This window comes from Lepidochelys kempii, chromosome 12, assembly GCF_965140265.1.
Source record: "Lepidochelys kempii isolate rLepKem1 chromosome 12, rLepKem1.hap2, whole genome shotgun sequence".
Lineage (NCBI taxonomy): Eukaryota > Metazoa > Chordata > Testudines > Cheloniidae > Lepidochelys > Lepidochelys kempii.
In genome coordinates this window covers 13,704,812-13,721,784 of record NC_133267.1, presented here as the reverse complement: position 1 = coordinate 13,721,784, position 16,973 = coordinate 13,704,812, and the positions used below count along the sequence as shown (strand labels likewise).

General features: G+C 39.3%; 1 protein-coding gene across 15 annotated transcripts in view; it reads left to right on the top strand.

Annotated features, from left to right (window-relative positions):
* Positions 1 to 16,484, top strand: part of CHD9 (chromodomain helicase DNA binding protein 9) — a 188,781-nt gene extending 172,297 nt beyond the window's left edge. For 14 of the 15 annotated variants that reach the window (XM_073307627.1, XM_073307626.1, XM_073307620.1 and 11 more), the window contains 3 exons: positions 1,349 to 1,477; positions 7,279 to 7,383; positions 10,423 to 16,484. In XM_073307627.1, coding sequence (XP_073163728.1) covers positions 1,349 to 1,477; positions 7,279 to 7,383; positions 10,423 to 11,283 — 1,095 coding nt within the window. In that variant the 3' untranslated portion in view covers positions 11,284 to 16,484. Of the gene's footprint in view, positions 1 to 1,348; positions 1,478 to 3,297; positions 3,440 to 7,278; positions 7,384 to 10,422 lie in introns of those variants that run through there. The other variant, XR_012154463.1, reaches the window with a different exon arrangement.
* The last annotated feature ends 489 nt before the right edge of the window (positions 16,485 to 16,973 follow it).

The window sequence follows — 16,973 nt, the reverse complement described above, 5'->3', positions numbered from 1 at the left end:
ACTCCTCAATTAAAGTCTTCCCGGTTAACATTATTTTGTTGTTACGTTGCTGATCAATTAGAAAACATGCTCGTTTAAAGTTGCTTAATGCTCCCTTATAACATCGTTTGGCAGCTGCCTGCTTTGTCCACTGCTTGGAGAAAGAGCAGCCTGTTGGAGCTAGCTGATGGGGGCTTGGAACCAGGATGGGCCGTCAGCCCCCCATCAGCTCCCCGCTCTCCTAAGTTCCCTCTGCAGCAGCTGTCCAGCAGGCTATCAGTTGCCCACAGCTGTCAGCTGTCCCTCCCCCCCCACTGCCATGTGCTGCTCCTGCCCTTGCCTTGCAGCTGCTCCCAGGACCTCCTGCTTGCTGTGCGGGAGGTAGCTGTGTGGGTGGCTAATGTCAGGGTGTCTTCTTCCCCCGCTCCTGCTCCCCGCTACTTTAACCTATTTCCACAGAGCAGCGGGGGGGACATGCCTCTGTCCTGAGCCCTGTCAGCTTGCTGGCCGCAGCTGCTGTCTCAACTTGCTGATCTACTTAAAAAGGCAATAAGAACAGGAGTACTTGTGGCACCTTAGAGACTAACAAAAGCTTATGCTCAGATAAATTTGTTAGTTTCTAAGGTGCCACAAGTACTCCTGTTCTTTTTGCGGATACAGTCTAACACAGCTGCTACTCTGAAACTTGTCATTAAAAAGGCAATGTACTTAGAGTGGTGTCATTGTACTTAAAGGAGCATGCACCTCTCTCTCACACTCTCTCACACAAACACACACACACGGTGTGTCACTCTCTCTGCCATGCTGTCTCCCCTCCCTCCATTCGTGCTGCCTTGTAGAGTGTGAGGCTACATTAACAATGTGTTAACCCTTGAGGGCACAGCCAAGTGCTAGTTCATCATTTAGCAGTAAGGCATTCCCTGGGAAATATCCCACTCTCTTCCACCCTCTAACTTCATCACTTCAACCAAGCTTCACAATCATCATTGCTGTGTACAGTATTAAATTGTTTGTTTAAAACTTATACTGTGTGTGTGTGTATATATGCATATAGTCTTTTATCTGACGAAAAAAATTCCATGGGACCTAGCCCCCCCCCATTTACATTAATTCTTATGGGGAAATTGGATTCGCTTACCATCGTTTTGCTTAACGTAGCATTTTTCAGGAACATAACTACAACGTTAAGTGAGAAGTTACTGTACAAGGTAAGACTGCTTGTGATGTTGGAAATATGAAAGCATTTACCTTAAAATGAGAGGGTGGCTTATAAGAATAAATAAACAAGTCAACTTTCTCAGCACTTTTGTAAGTAGTTTTCCTAGAAGACTAAGATTTATAATTCATTTTTTAAATCCCTCTAAAACAGAGAATGCAGCTTCATGATGGGAGGCCCAAACAAAAAAGGCACCGTTGTCGAAACCCTAATAAACTGGATGTTAATAGTCTCACTGGTGAAGAACGTGTTCAGCTGATCAATAGAAGAAATGCTAGAAAGGTAATCATATTACTGTGTCCACTCACCCTTTCCCCAAACACAAAATTTATGTGAAATGAAGTTTTCACATCTTCTGCTAGGAAGTCCTTATGCACAGTCTAAAGTTTGTTTTATTAAGTTGTTTTGTAAATGGGACATGAAGCGTAAGTATAGTGTTTAAATCAGGATTTAGTAAACGGAGAAACTTTAATAAGTTGCTGCACAATTATTCTGGAGATTCTGTGCAAAATTACACACACTAAGTGAATATACAGCATTGTATGTTTCTGTTCAGTGGAGTTCAGCCAATGCAGAGGGCCTGCACAGTGTCCTATGCACTACTCCAAACCCATGTTAAAAAATTTGAAGAAGTTTATAGGGCCATGCAGGAGCCCCCAGCTGTGGGGTGAATTTCATCTACTAAGAATAGTACAGTATTAAACTGAGGCTTCATAATAACGAGTAAATTCTGAATGATCAAGTACTGTGAAAATGCAGCTATAAGGTTGGAGTCACCGTGTGGAAAAACAGATTGATAAGTGGGAGCTGCTCTGGATTTGTTTAAGCTTATTAGGGGGATATTCTTAAATTGATATTTTAACACTGTAATTTTTCTTTCACAGAAGATGGAAAACTTTTTTTTAAGCTAAAATGCAGTTGTCACCCCCTCTCTGGATATTTCTAGACCATCCCTGCCAGAGTTAACTTAGTATAAATATTTCCAGCAAATAATTTTATTAAAAATTTCCGAAGTGCTGTTGCCTCTTACTTGGGTTAAAAGTTTTATTTAAACAGACATACTAATGACTAGATTTCCTGGCACCTCACTCTTCTGTCTGCAAACACATATCCCTCTAATGTTAACAGCTCATTAAAGGACATTTCTTCTGCAGCCTCCTGGCAGGGTAAAGACCGTTTTAGAGCTACTGTGTGTGTGTTGGGTAAATCTACAGAGTTGAGCGGGCTGAGCTGCCAGTAATTTCTGCATGATTCGTAGTGTGAGTGCAAAAAAGAATTCACCAGGTTTGCAAGTGCAAGAGTAGACCTGACCTGCATCCTGTGGGGCACAACTACAAATGTTGGGTCTGGGTCAGATGGGAAAACAAAAGGACCCTCCTGGTATTGGTTCAGGTCAGTTGTCGTCCTCCCGCTTGTGGGGTTGGCATGGCGGCGGCTGCATGCCCATGCCACTGGCCATCCTCCCCTTGCTGCACTGTTATGCTGCAGAGTGAGTGTGGAAAGGAGCACAGCGCCTCCCCCTCCACAGCGTGGGCAGCACAGCAAGGGGCAGTGGATGGCATCAGCGGGGCATGTAGCTGCTGCCACGGCAACCCCTTGGGCTGGAGGAGGAGGAGAGTCAGCTCCCTGGGCAAGAGGTGGCTGTGATGATGCTGACTAAGGTTTGTGGGAAAGGGTCTGGGTTGGGTTGGAAAATGACTTGACTTGCTCAAGTGGGCTTGAGTCTGGGTCGGGCCTAAAAATTAGGCACAAGCAGACCTCTACTTAGCAGGTGAAAATTTCCTTTCTTCTCTTTCATCATGGTTCTTGCAACAGCTTCTGGTGGCTCAACTTGTACCAGCACAGCATATCCCACTCCACAAAATCTATAGCTTTCTCCTCTCATCCTCTTGTACCCTTATAGGATGATAGAGGAGAAGAAATGTCCCCTTAGCTAATGATGGGCTGCTAACACTAGAGGGTCATGTACTTAAAGACCCAAGAGGTGAGATGGTTTTAAAATGATCTCGTCTCATGAGCCCCAGTACCTTTGAACCTCTAGACACTTTCAATTTTCAGTTTCTGTTTCAAAAATTAAATAATAATTTATTCAATATTCTCAGTTTAGTTACTGTTGAAAATAACCTGGAACTCAACAAGAGGGATGCAATGTGTGCTTCGGAAGGGGCTTTAGGAAACTGCGGGAATAAGAAGAGAGAAAAGGGATCCAAGGAGTCGGTGGAAACTTAACAATAAAGAAAACAAGTTACTGAAAATTAATTTAAATATATTTAAAATTGCATAGAAAACCTTTTTTCTAGTATTTCCTATTATCCGTCTACTAGGAACAGTTCTTACATAATGGAAGGAGAGTTTCATAAACTACTTTAGCATGTGTTTAGTTGTTGCTTAAGTGGAGTTTGCAATAAGCCTCACCAATGTGTGAATTAGTAGATTACTGATGTATTATTGTGTGGTTGAAGGCAAAAGTTTAAAGGCCAAAGCCTGCAGATGATGTGGCTTTTTACTGTAGAACACTGAAAGTACACTTCACTAACAGGCTGAATCTTGATGTAGTTTGGTGTTGGTTCTGTAAATCTTGAAAATATCCATTATTACAGAAGTGTAGTAACTTTTACTGAGAAGTCTGTGATGCTTGACATATAATGATGGCTTGCATTTATAGAACACCTTTCGTGCAGAAGGATCTCAAAGTTATTTACAAAATCACTTCACCCATCATAGAAGTGTTTTAACCGTTTAAAAGTCCCCAGGAATATTGCTCGACAGTTTAGGACAGAAAGTGAAGAATGCCCTATCCAGTTGAAATAACAGGGAGAATTGTAGGTAGGCAGAACATAATTACCCAAGTTGAATTGGGCCAGAACACCAGGATTAACAACCCTGCTCTTGCAAAAATTGCTGTGGTATGAGAGGTCAAGGCCTTAGTGTTAAATGTCACCTGAAAATTGTAATCCTCAGCATCACAAGACCCGCAGTTATATTTGTTCTAAACTGACTTTGGAGGGAAAAATGACCACCAACCACTTCTTCAGAACCTTGGAGGTCTTCTGTCAAAGTAATGACCCATCACAATCCTCCTTAATAGGAGCTCTCAAAGATCACAGCCAAAATGATAAAGCTTCCAGTCCTGTTCCTTCAACATTTGACTTTTTTGTGAGTGTGTAAATCCTCTCCATGCATGATTCATTTCAGGTTGTATGGTTGTATATTCGGTCTGTTAGACATCTCATGATTTTTATTCTCCAAAGACAGCATTTTGTGTTGTCTGATCAAGAATAGATCTCAACGCTAGTGTTACTGGTGTTAAATATCTATCACAAATACAGGGCTTGCTATTATAATGTTACTGTTTTGGCATGGAGTGGTATCCAAGATACTACAGTTCACACCAATATTTAGAATAGCAAATAAGTACGCTGATGGTATAGCATCTTTTGGCGAGTGTGGACTTCTCAGTCATGTCCAGTCTGTCACTTCCAAAGACAAATGTGAGTAGCCTCTGATGGGTGATGGAGACAAACGAGTCTTAATGGGAGATAAAACAGAGAGAGAACAAACAGAAGGGGGGAGGGGTATATTGGATAAGTAGTGATTCCTTAGTTATGATTGTGTTGAGAATTACACTTTCAGCAAGTTCACTACAACTTTTCAGAGGACAATTTAATGATCTATGTAATCTTTCTTAATAAAAAGTTTGCTAACTTTTCCAAAGAAAACACTTGAAAAATGCCCCCTTGAAGTTTTGCCTTGCTTTACATACACGTCTTTGGATGACTGTAGCTAAACAGCCACAAACACCAGAAATTCTAAACGTGTCACATACCTTCTATTATATTTCAGACATCATCTACTTTCAAGGTTTTTAAAATTAATTGAATAGGTTTTCTTGCACTCGGACTGACCAGTAGAATTGCTCAGATTTGTCAGCTGTTTCTGTGTTCATTCTGCCAACCTGCATTCTGATTCACCAACATGTCCATTGAGTCAGGTTGGCAGGTTTCATAGCAGGGTAAAGGGAACTGTTTTGGGGGAAAGATGTGGCTTGGGGTAGGGATGTGGAATTGCAGGCAGATGGATCAGGGTTTGCGAAGGGCATGAAGGAATTCAGCTGGGCTTTGAGGAAGGGTAATGTGCAGGGAAATAAAGCACCATTACCTCAAAAGCACTGGTCTCCGAAGCCTCTTCTGTGGCCTGAGGACCCCTAGTCAAAACATGCTTCTCCACCTAAAATCCCCAAACCACCTTGCCCTTGCTAGCCACTCGCTCCCCAATGCCCAATTTTTAGGCACATAAATATTGATGTATCAGTCAAGGGCTCCTAGGGGCTCTGTGCCTTTGTGTAGGAGAATGAGGGGTGAGCAGCACCAGGAAGACTTTCAAACACCATTACCTCAAAAGCACTGGTCTCCGAAGCCTCTTCTGTGGCCTGAGGACCCCTAGTCAAAACATGCTTCTCCACCTAAAATCCCCAAACCTCCTTGCCCTTGCTAGCCACTCGCTCCCCGATGCCCAATTTTTAGGCCCTCTAGTACCTCCAACTCATTCATAAAGCTGCCTGGATGGAGTGCAGGATTCAGGAAGGCCTAGATATGTGTGTTTGGTGGGGGGCCGGGGGGTCTAAAATGAGGGAATCCCAGTGTCTCTGTACCAAGGACAGTACCAGCATTGGAAGGACTCCCCTAAGCTCCCCAATGCACTGAGGTAGCAGCCCCAGGAGGAGCCAGTGTCAGTGCCTTGACACACATACCACCATGGGAGAACAGAGTGTACCCCAGGGAGCTGAGCCAACAGCACTGGGGAACCCTATCAAAGGAGGTTGTCCCAGTGCAGAGACATTTGAGCTCTCCCCACCACAAGCTGCCTGCACAGTGATACTCCTTTGCTGCAATGAGATTCATCACTGTAAACTGCCTGCCCCATTACCTTCTATGTTCCCAATCACTACCTTGCCCCAACATCCCTGATCTCCTGGCTCATTTCTGCTCTTTCCTTTTTGGTTCTCTCAGTTCTCCATGCAGCAGCCCCGTGGGGAGCCAAGGAGCAGAGGCGGATTTCTGTTTTGTGGGGCCCTGGACCAGAACAAGTGCACGTGGGCCCCCCGGCACCCCTGCTAGAGAAATGGGGTCAGAGCACGGGGGCTTGCCCAGCCCCCCGCCCGCCCAGCACTACGCACAGGCCCCTTTGGCCCAGTGGCTAATCCGTCACTGCCAAGGAGGGATGAAGAGCTGGTTAGAGAAGGTCTAGCAGTTAACAGAGATGTGGAGGACATGGGGAGTGTGAATTAAAAATGAGGCTTCAGCTGAAAGGAGCTTGAGTGGAGAAAAACAAAGAGGAAGCGCTCCTCTTCCCTCTCCTTCTTTCATTCAGCTCTGTCCTAGATCAAACCGTACTTCTCCCCTTCCATATCATGATGAGATGTAAAAAGGGGAGTTGATTACAGGAGTTTTTGATGACTTAACTGCTTATTTCCTTGCTTTTTATGGGTTACATTGATGGGATATGCTGTTTAGCAACCTTAACTCAAAATTAAAAGTTTGATTTTTGTGTGGGGGGGAAAGTATAAGAAAATAAATAGTTTACCCTGCCAGAAAGAGCAGCTCTTATTAGACAAGAAGGGTGCCTCTTGAAAAGCAGATTCAGGGGTCATAGGGTAGAACTGATTCACCCACCAAAAGGTAAGACATTTTTAATAAACAAAAGGAGTATGAATTCTCCTTCTAAAACTTTGACACCTATTTTCACATATTCATTATTAGTGTGACACTATCCCATTTCAGTACGCTTCTGAAATGAGCCCTGGCATTTATACTAAATCTTACATTAGTAAGATTGTCAGATATTGAAGTTGCTCTGTGCGAGTTTAGTGGCTGCCGACATCTGGAACAAATTAAAGAGTACCTATTCTATTCCATTCTGACAGAAACTAATGATAAACCTGGAGTGCTGTTTTGCTTTCTAATGCGGTCAGGTTACATTTAATTTTTTTGAAAAAGACATAAATGAAACCAGAGTATCAAATCAGGAAAATCCAAAGTAAACTGAGAAATGTTTCTTCTCAAAATTTATCTTTTATTTTTTAGGTGGGAGGTGCTTTTGCTCCACCGCTGAAGGACTTGTGCAGATTCTTGAAAGAAAATCCTGAGTATGGAGTAGCTCCTGAATGGGGAGATGTTGTGAAACAGTCTGTGAGTATTTACAGGATGAACAATATCATGATCTATGATGTGAAGTCTGCTCTTTTTTTTTTTTATTATTATTATTATTTAAAGAAAGAGACAGACAGATACTAGCATTAGATTCAGGTACTAAAGTCAGTCAACTATTGTTTAATATACCTTTGGATGCTCTTAGGAAAATCTGCCTGCCTACCCATGGTATCTACTTCTCTCTCCTTTGCCACAATGATGAAGGTAATTACAAAATTAAAATTTTAATTCGCCATCAAAATAAAATTACTTGCCCTGGGAAAATGAGCAAGTAGAATTTTTGAAGATTGATTTAATTATACTGCGTATCTAAATTAAGAGACAACTATTTATTAAAATAGCTATTATCTTCTGCATTTTATTTTCTAGTTCAGAACTGTACTGTTAGGCAGATTCCAGTGGAAGCGAGATTTATATGTAGCAAAAGTTCAATTGTGTGGGGTGTCCTACACCTGTCCTTGTAAACTAAAAAAATATGCTTAATATTTACAGCTCTACAGTGAGCAGGGTTTTAAAGTAGAGATCATAAACTAGACTTACAGCAAAATTTTCTGAATTGCTTATAGTCTCATGTTCATATGTGACGTAGGCTCCTGAATCAGTTGGCACTTCAGAAAATTTTACTCTAGTGTCTTGTGCCCTCTAATTTCCAGGAGAATGGTTTGTGCTGCCCTGGCCTCACCCACGCAGTTTCTTCTGTTTGGCTCTCCACTCTGTATGTGCTACTAGAAATGTGTAACAGAAGGAACATGCTCCCACTGGCACTGGAGCAGCTTAATGCCAACAGCAAGATGCATCTAATGTGTAGTTTTTCCCAGGTTAGGACTTATGAATGTAGCTCTAAGAATATATATGTATTGCAGCCCCTTCTACATTGTAAATCAAATTTTAATATACAATTTGAAAAACTGCATTTGCAGCTATTCGTGGACACACAGTTTGCATTCACATTTGCAGATCAAATAATTGTGCATGTGCCAACCTAATTTACCAAATGTAGACTTTGTGCACACATAGGTGTACACAAAAATTTGTGACCACAATTTCTGAGGCCACTTACAAATTTTCCCCTCTCTGTAGAATTAGTAGGAAATATCCAAATCTCATGGGACATGTGGTACGGAAGAAGGAATCTACAAGGATGTTTTTATTTCTGCAATGAAAAAACAAACCCAAAAAACAAATTCTGTTATCTGTAAAAAGTGACAGTCTGTTATAAGTGCAGTGATCAAAATAACACTGATCATTTTATTTGAGATTTGTACCCCAGTAAGTTGAAAGGGAAAATTTCACTTAATTATGGATGCTGTTTTTTGTCTGCAGGCTCAGCAAAATAGCATGCATATATTTTCATTGTGAAAACTGTATATCTGATTCATCTGTCCTTTGTTTTATTGGGACGTGCTTTTTTTTTTTTTTTTTTAAACACACAACACCACTACCACCCACCTATGGACACATAGCTGTAAACCCACCATCCTTTATTTCCATGCAAATAGAAGTGACTAGAGGTCCAGGCCTCAAAATGTTGGATAGCAAAATCCTGCTCTGGGGAACTTTATTTACCCTTCCACTCCTCATGTCTCCCATAGAGATGAAGATAATTTCTGGTGGTAATCCTGTGAAGTCTGTATACCCACCTGCCAGAACTGGTAGGGATTGTGCTACATTTGCTGTACACAGTCAGCCTCAGGCGGAGGATTGCAGGTTTTTATTTATTTAACAACATTTTAGGTTTTTGCAGTTAATCATAAGTACTACGGTATTTAAAAATGGTATTTTCTTACTTACCTCATCCTTACATTTATTGAAAGTTCTGAGCACTTGCTTTATTGACAACGTAATTTTTACTATTTTTTTTTCTTATTGTTATAACAGCGCCAGTACAGCTAACAATGAGCTAGATTCTATTCTGGTTAATATGCCAACAGAATTGTAAAGTTCCAATTGCAGGACTAGGTTCTACCCTCTTTTATACCCAGGCACCTCCATTTAGGGTAATGAAGTATCACAGCAGTAACCGGGAGCAGAACTGGTGACAATGATTACCACAATATAAGAGAGAATAGAATTTGCCCTGTAGATTTTTGTAATGGTGATCCTGAAAGCAGAAAGAATAGAGCTTGATTTTCAAATCCTTGGTTGAATGAGGGCTGACAATTTTTTTAAAATTAGGGGATCTTGTATACTGAGCAAACTTCATATTTTACAATCATTGAATCCTGTGGTGCCATTTTTATAGTCAGTTTTCAAGGCAAAACTGCACTTCAAAAAGAACACCAGAGCACAATTAGAGTCCTATCTTTGCCATTAGATAGGACTTACATAGATGGCAGAACACCATTCTAGGTCCCAAGAGAAGATTTTAAGTGTCTTCGATTTCAATTTATTTGGACTTTCAGTCTTTAGTAGCTTGTGTGAAATGTGAAGAAAGGATGAAATTTGATAGGATGAAATAGATACTAATAAACATTAAAATGTTCACAGATTATGGCTCCACATTAAAATGCACAATTATTTTTCCTGTTATATTAGATAGCTCTGTTACCTGTGTAATCACAGTAACTAGGCATTTAAAAAAATCAAATAAATTATTGGAGTCTGGAAATTACACTAAAATCTGTTGAAAGATCCTAAATCCACACTAGATTTTAAATCTTAAATTCAGATTGCTTAGGCCAAATCCTACAATAAACCCTGTGAGGATGATCCTCTGGGCCTGTGGAGAGCCCCATTAAAGGTAGTAGGTATCAACGTGGGTACAGAGGACTATTCAGGGTTACAGGGCTCATGGCAGGATTGAGGCTTGAATGAGGTACCTTTGGGAAGTGGCAGCACAGATCAGTCACAGACTTTCAGGGAGTTGTCTGGTTAATCAAACTGCTGTGCTAAATTTAGTTAAACAGAATAGTTTTTGGAACTATTCTTGAGTATTTAATTTTAACGACATATCTTTAACCTTATCTTCCTGTAGTGGCATTCATTTTCATATATTAAAATAGAATGTATCTGTTTCAGGGATTTCTTCCTGAAGGTATGTTTGACCGTATTCTCACTGGGCCTGTTGTACGAGAAGAAGTAAGCAGGAGAGGGAGACGGCCTAAAAGTGAGATTGCCAAGGCAACAGCTGCAGCAGCAGCAGCTGCAACAGCAGCAAATGTTTCGGTCAACCCTTTGCTAGCCAATGGATTACTTCCAGGAGTGGATCTATCTACTCTTCAGGCCTTACAACAGAACCTGCAGAACTTGCAATCACTTCAAGTAACAGCAGGATTAATGGGAATGCCTGCTGGACTAACTACTGGAGGAGAAGCTAAGAATATGGCTGCCATGTTTCCCATGCTACTGTCAGGAATGGCTGGATTACCAAACTTGCTGGGTATGGGAGGACTCCTAACAAAGTCAACAGAATCTGTTTCAGAGGAGAAAAAGGGAAATGACTCAAAAGAGCCAGTTGTAAAGAAAGAAAGGACAGAAAACCAACATGCAGATAATGGTGGTGAAGACTCTGTGTCAAGTTCTCCCTCTACGTCCTCTGCTGCTGCCAACCCTTTAGCTCTTAACCCATTACTTTTGTCCAATATACTTTATCCAGGGATGCTTCTCACTCCAGGCCTTAATCTTCATATCCCAGCATTGTCCCAATCCAATATTTTTGATGTACAGAATGCTGAAAACAATGACACAGGATCAGCCAAGCCTACAGAGGAAAAGGAGAAAAATTCTAGGGTTAGAGATCAGGAAGACAAAGGGGGAACAGAGCCAAGCTCTCATAATGAAAACAGCACAGATGAGGGTTCAGAGAAAGCAGATGCTTCATCTGGATCTGACAGTACATCGTCTTCATCTGAAGATTCAGATTCTAGTGATGAAGACTGACCCCAGACTATGTACTTAAATTATGAACTAATTTTGAATTTATTCTTTAATTATTTCATTGTAAATAGCCCAGTGTTGAGCTCATCAAATGATTTATTGACTCAACTTTCAGTATTTGTTTAGAAGTGCAAACTGCTTTCAGAGATGTTTTGCATGTAATATTTCTTGAAGTTCATAAGTTTCTGAACTTGTATGTACTATCAATACACAATGGTGTAAAATTACAACAAATGGCATAATTTTGGGAGGTTATTTTATGAAAATAATGCTCAGTAAGAGCTGTATATTTAATATATTTGCAGTGAACACAGAATATTTTAGGCATATTATTGATTTAATTTGAATATAGTTTTACAGCCTCCTTGACACTTATAATTTACAGATCAAAACTCAGCAATAATTTGGGCAGCTAATGAATGTCATGAAAGCTGTAGAATCTAAATCACCATCCATTGCTTTAATTACATGAAAATGCTATAGTGTTGCGATGCACTGCTGATGTTTCCAATTCAGGTACAAGTGTGTTTAAAAGGAGGAAAAAAGTTTCCCAGTCAGCCAGTTAAACTGGCTATCTGTTACCTCAGCTGAGTTAGTTTAGGAAGTTTACATTGGTTTCTATACTTGTTTTCGGGTTTTGTTTTGTTTTTAAACACACCCTCTATGATATGTTAATCTGGCAGGAGATAGGACTGTTTTTGCTGATCAAACGCATTCTTTGATAACAGTAAAGGGAAGTTGACACAAAATATTCCTATCTCATCCTACTTTGGCACCACAGAGACCTATTTAGTTTAAACCTTGCAAAGTTTTGGGCTCCCACCACAGAAATACGATGTCCTGATTGAGGAATAGTATCCCCAAAACTCAGAAAAGGCAAACTGTCATGAAGTGCCACTGAAAAGACCTTTCAACACTGCATACTTCATGTAAAAAAATGTTTGTTTGCTTTGTTTGTGTTGATTTTTATTTGTGTTTTATGTAACAATGCCTCCCGGGATTACCACATAATAATGGTAAAGAAGAATATTGATGGTTTAAACTCATTTTGAGTTTAGACTTCTCTACAGGTTTAAATATGACTAAACGTTATGACGAAATGTTACCCAAAATCATTCTTGAGGATTTAGTTTATATATTATGCTGAGTTGCCCAATTTAAAATTTAAAAAAGCACTTTGAATAGTAAAGACAGATAAGTTATTCCTGTAAACAACAATAAGAGGGCATAAGACATCTGTTCAAACCCAAATCCTTAGAACCCTTTACTGTATAAAATCAGTCTCATATTTGATGTGTGATATGATTCCTCTTTCTGCTGAAGCTGCTATTACTCTGACATGGTAGAGGCCCAGATTCACACTTACATGTTTGAACTGAGATTTCGATTGACTTTAGTTATCTCATTTGTGGCCCAAGATAGGGAAGTGCTCAGAGAGAATAGATACAGGTACTAGTAGAAATCATTGAAAAAAGCTTTTCAAAGGGATAAATTTGAAAAAAAAAAAACTGTATATTTTGATATAGTTCTGTTGCTCGCTTGTATAGTAAACAAGACTTTGTTTTTTACCAAGAACTTTTCCAATACATTATATGTTTCTATGTGCAAAATAATTAACCCCATGATTAGAAGCAGTATTACATGTAATTACACAATTATACAAGTCCCATTTGGATTGTCCTGGTTACTGTATTTTCCCACAATAGTATTCTGATTTTTGGCCTTTCATACAGTGTCTTAGCAATAGTGAAAATTAAAACCTGCCAAGAGAAGGGTGTAGCAATTCTTCATCATGAAGGGATGTATTGCATATTTAATATTTTTGCCCTTTGTAATATAGCACTTTTGTTTAACTAGGATGCATCTATGAAATAGCCAAAGTTTTTCAAACACAGTTATTAACTTAGTTTGCTGATGGAATATTTCAACAACACCCTTGCCCCACAAAAGAAATACTAAATCTTGTGGCTAAAACATAATTTATATCAAATTTATTAAATAAAGTATTTTCCTAATTATGGTCAAGTGAGTTTGCTTACCGTTCTAGTGATTCTCTTTCTATGTAATAAGGCAATTGCAGTTTAAAATAATTAAGGCTGATATAGACTTGAACATAATGTATTGGATTTATTTTTAATCATTATCAATTGGAAGAGGAAAAATGTGTCCCACTATCAGCTAAACAATATGCAAATATGGTTGTATAAAGTTAAGGGTTGTAAGGAAACTTCAGTAGATTTACACTAATACTGAAGTTGCAGTTAAAAGGATATCCAAGGTGATGATAAAGTGTGTGTTGGTAGTTACTAAAAGAACTTTAGCTGTTACTGCCTTGTATTTCTATCCCTTGTTTCAGGCTTCATGATACAAGTCTTAGTCCAGTTTTTCTTTTGGACATTTGCAATATTTGCCAGTTGTGTTCTGTGTAGTCTGAATTTGCTTTCTGTAGTTCAACAAGCGTCTTAAAAAGTCATTTGTAATTTATTGAATTACTTTCTATGATGTTCTATAGAGGAAATGGAAGTTTAATTATTTTTTATTAAACATATTCTTTGACTACCCATGATGTCAGCCTTGATACATGAAAATAATTTTTAACATGAATACAGATTAAATTTATATCTGTGAGCAGTGTAGGTGAAGCTATTAGTAAGATTCCAAGGTGTTAAAATACATTTTAAGATGTGTTACAAAATATAAAACTTGAAGTTATTCAAAGTTAAGAATTCAAGTCAAGGTTATTTAACTACATACAAATTCTGTGAATTAGTTAATAGTAACTTTACTGGTGTTCTTCCCTTGTTTCTGAGTGAATCCATTTCAGCCTATTTCCTGTAGCATTTATATGGGTATTGTGCTGATTCTATCAGTGTTGTTCAGAGATAGTATTATAACAAGATAACTTGCTGAACCAAGAACAATTTTTTTTTTTTAAAATCAGGTTATTTTGCACAAAATAAGGTAATTTTAAAACATGAAGGATATATCACACCCTGCAGAGCCAGGGAAAGGCACTAGATAACCTTATGAATCTTAATCTCTAATTTTTATGAAAATCTGAAGGAAAACTAACAGCCAAATTATACTGAAAATAAAACTCTGGTCCTATAAACAAAATAAACCATTAATAGCCACACAGTCTTTGCAATATGCCACCGGATAGCTATTGTTAGGAAAGAGGAGACTGTCAAGGTTTAGGCCCAAAATTTGATTTGCTTTAAAGCCATTTATTTCTAGTATTATAGTAAAATATTAGGCCAGAAGGTGGATGTGACTGGGAGAGCCATAATGTCCATCTAAATTGATCAATCTGTTTTGCTTTTGTATCCTGTTACCTTTTAAGTGCTTGTCTAAATCTTTTGATTACGTTGGCAGCTGCAGCTCCCATTGCTCCCTTTAGTTTAAGCCACTCAGGATAAATATTTTTTTTCCTGTACGCTCCCTAGTTGTCTGCGCCTTCTTGTTTCAGTCTGCTGCTCACTGTTAGTTCAGTGGCATCCATCTTATCTATTCTCATCTGAATCCTATCTCTAGGTCTTGAGTGTGCTCTCTGTTACTCCTTTTTCAGATGAATGTATACCTAATTTACTTAACCTGTCATTGTCCTATTTTAAATTTGGAGATCCTGCAGAAGCTCCAGTAGCTTTGTTTTTATTTCTAAGGGCTCATTTGAGAAGAAACAGTCATACATTTCAAAGCAGTTGATAAAGAAAATTATATATGATTTGTAGCCGTTCCATCTTTGGATGTAATCCTTTCAGATCTCTCACAAGTTAAACTGTAGAAGGATCAGTACTTGAAAGAGAATATACAGATTGTGTAGGCCAGGGCTTCTCAAACTGGGGGTCGGGACCCCTCAGGGCATTGCGAGGTTATTACATGGGGGGTTGCAAGCTGTCAGCCTCCACCCCAAACCCCGCTTTGCCTCCCGCATTTATAATGGTGTTAAATATATTAAAAAGTGTTTTTAATTTATAAGTGGTGGGTCACACTCAGAGGCTTGCTATGTGAAAGGGGTCACCAGTACAAAAGTTTGAGAACCACTGGTGTAGGCAGTGGTGTTGGTGACTCAGTGAGTACCTCTACACTGCAGCTAGGACCATGCTTCCCAGCTTGAGCAGGCAGACATCTGCTAGCTCTACTTGATCTAGAGCACTAAAAATAGCAGCGTAGTCAGGGGTAGCAGTAGCACATACAGTGGCGTGAGCTAGTTGCCCAAGCATGTACCCAGAAGTTCTGAGTGGTTTTGCACTCAGGCGGCTAGCCTGAACTGCCACCTGTGCTGCTACACAGCTATTTTTAGCCTGCTAGCTTGAGCGGAGATAGCTCGTGTCTATTCAAGCTGGGAAGCGTGCTCCCAGACGCAGTGTATAGGTAGGGTGACCAGATCGCAAGTGTGAAAAATCAGGACAGATGGTGGGGGGGTAATAGGAGCCCATGTAAAAAAAAAAAAATATGCCCCAAATATCTGGACTGTCCCTATAAAATCTGGACATCTGGTCACTCTCTATATGTACAGATGAAGTGACAGTCTTGTAAATTGGTACTGATGCAATATCCTAGCATGGAGTTAGCACCTCAGGAAGCTAAGTGCACCTGATTAACAAGTCATGAATATCAGTGGTCATCCAAGGCTCATAGTGTTGGTATACCAGATGAGATTTTAAATCTGCTGTTTTGGGAAAATTCCAGCCCAAGATGTTAATTCTACCTAAACTCTCGCTGCAATTTCAACTGGATATGGTATTCTTCACTTCCTCCCCTAAATTATTACACCACCACTACACTGTCAAAAAAATGTTTCACCTTAGTATTGGCTGCATTTAAGAGGCAGATTAAATGATCTGTGTATGGCTTGTATATCTGATATTTTATACAGCACTTTGGGATGTAATGCATAATACGTACTTTGCATTGTAAAGATTATTAAGGTTTGTCCACAGTAGGAATTTTTGCACTGTTTAGCTATACCAGTATTAGTGTAGAGAATCTGCATTGGTGTAAAGTGGGATTTGAATGACTGCAATTTACCCTGTTTTCAACTTATATACCAGTGCCATGCATGTACTTTGAGAGGGGAGAGGTTGCATCTGTGTAGCTACAGTGAAATAATTCCTAATGTAGATGACGGTACACTGCAGCAAATAGCTTTCTGACTTGCTAACTAACACGGTAATGTTATTTTTAGTAAGCAGAGAGCCATTCTTTGTAGCCACCTCAGAGGAAAGGACAATAAAAAAGTTTTGATTTCCTGAATTGAGTGGTAGCTGATTAAAATGCATTGTCTGCATTCTGATTCTAGAATTTAATAGTCCTGATAATTTTCTTTAACCACAGGTTTGAAATGCAAATAGTCTAATTCTAGTAAAATTGAGACACCACAGATAAAATGATTTCTGATTATTAAATGTTTCTTCTGAAACAAGTAAGTTTCAATGAAACTTTCCTTGAGGAAGCAGAACTTGCATATTGCAATTAAGTACTGACCATATTTCAAATAAACATGGCTACAGGTGTAATTCACACTTACTTTTAAGTACTAAAAGATGTTCTAATGCTAAAAGCCTTCAGTGGAAATGTAAGGATTACAAGGACAAAACAGAGAGGTTTGCAAAGGTGATTTGTTTGTTTGTTTGGTTTTTTTCAGGGGAAAGTCTTGGAGTTTAGCACAAGATTTTCGAGTCAGAAGGAAA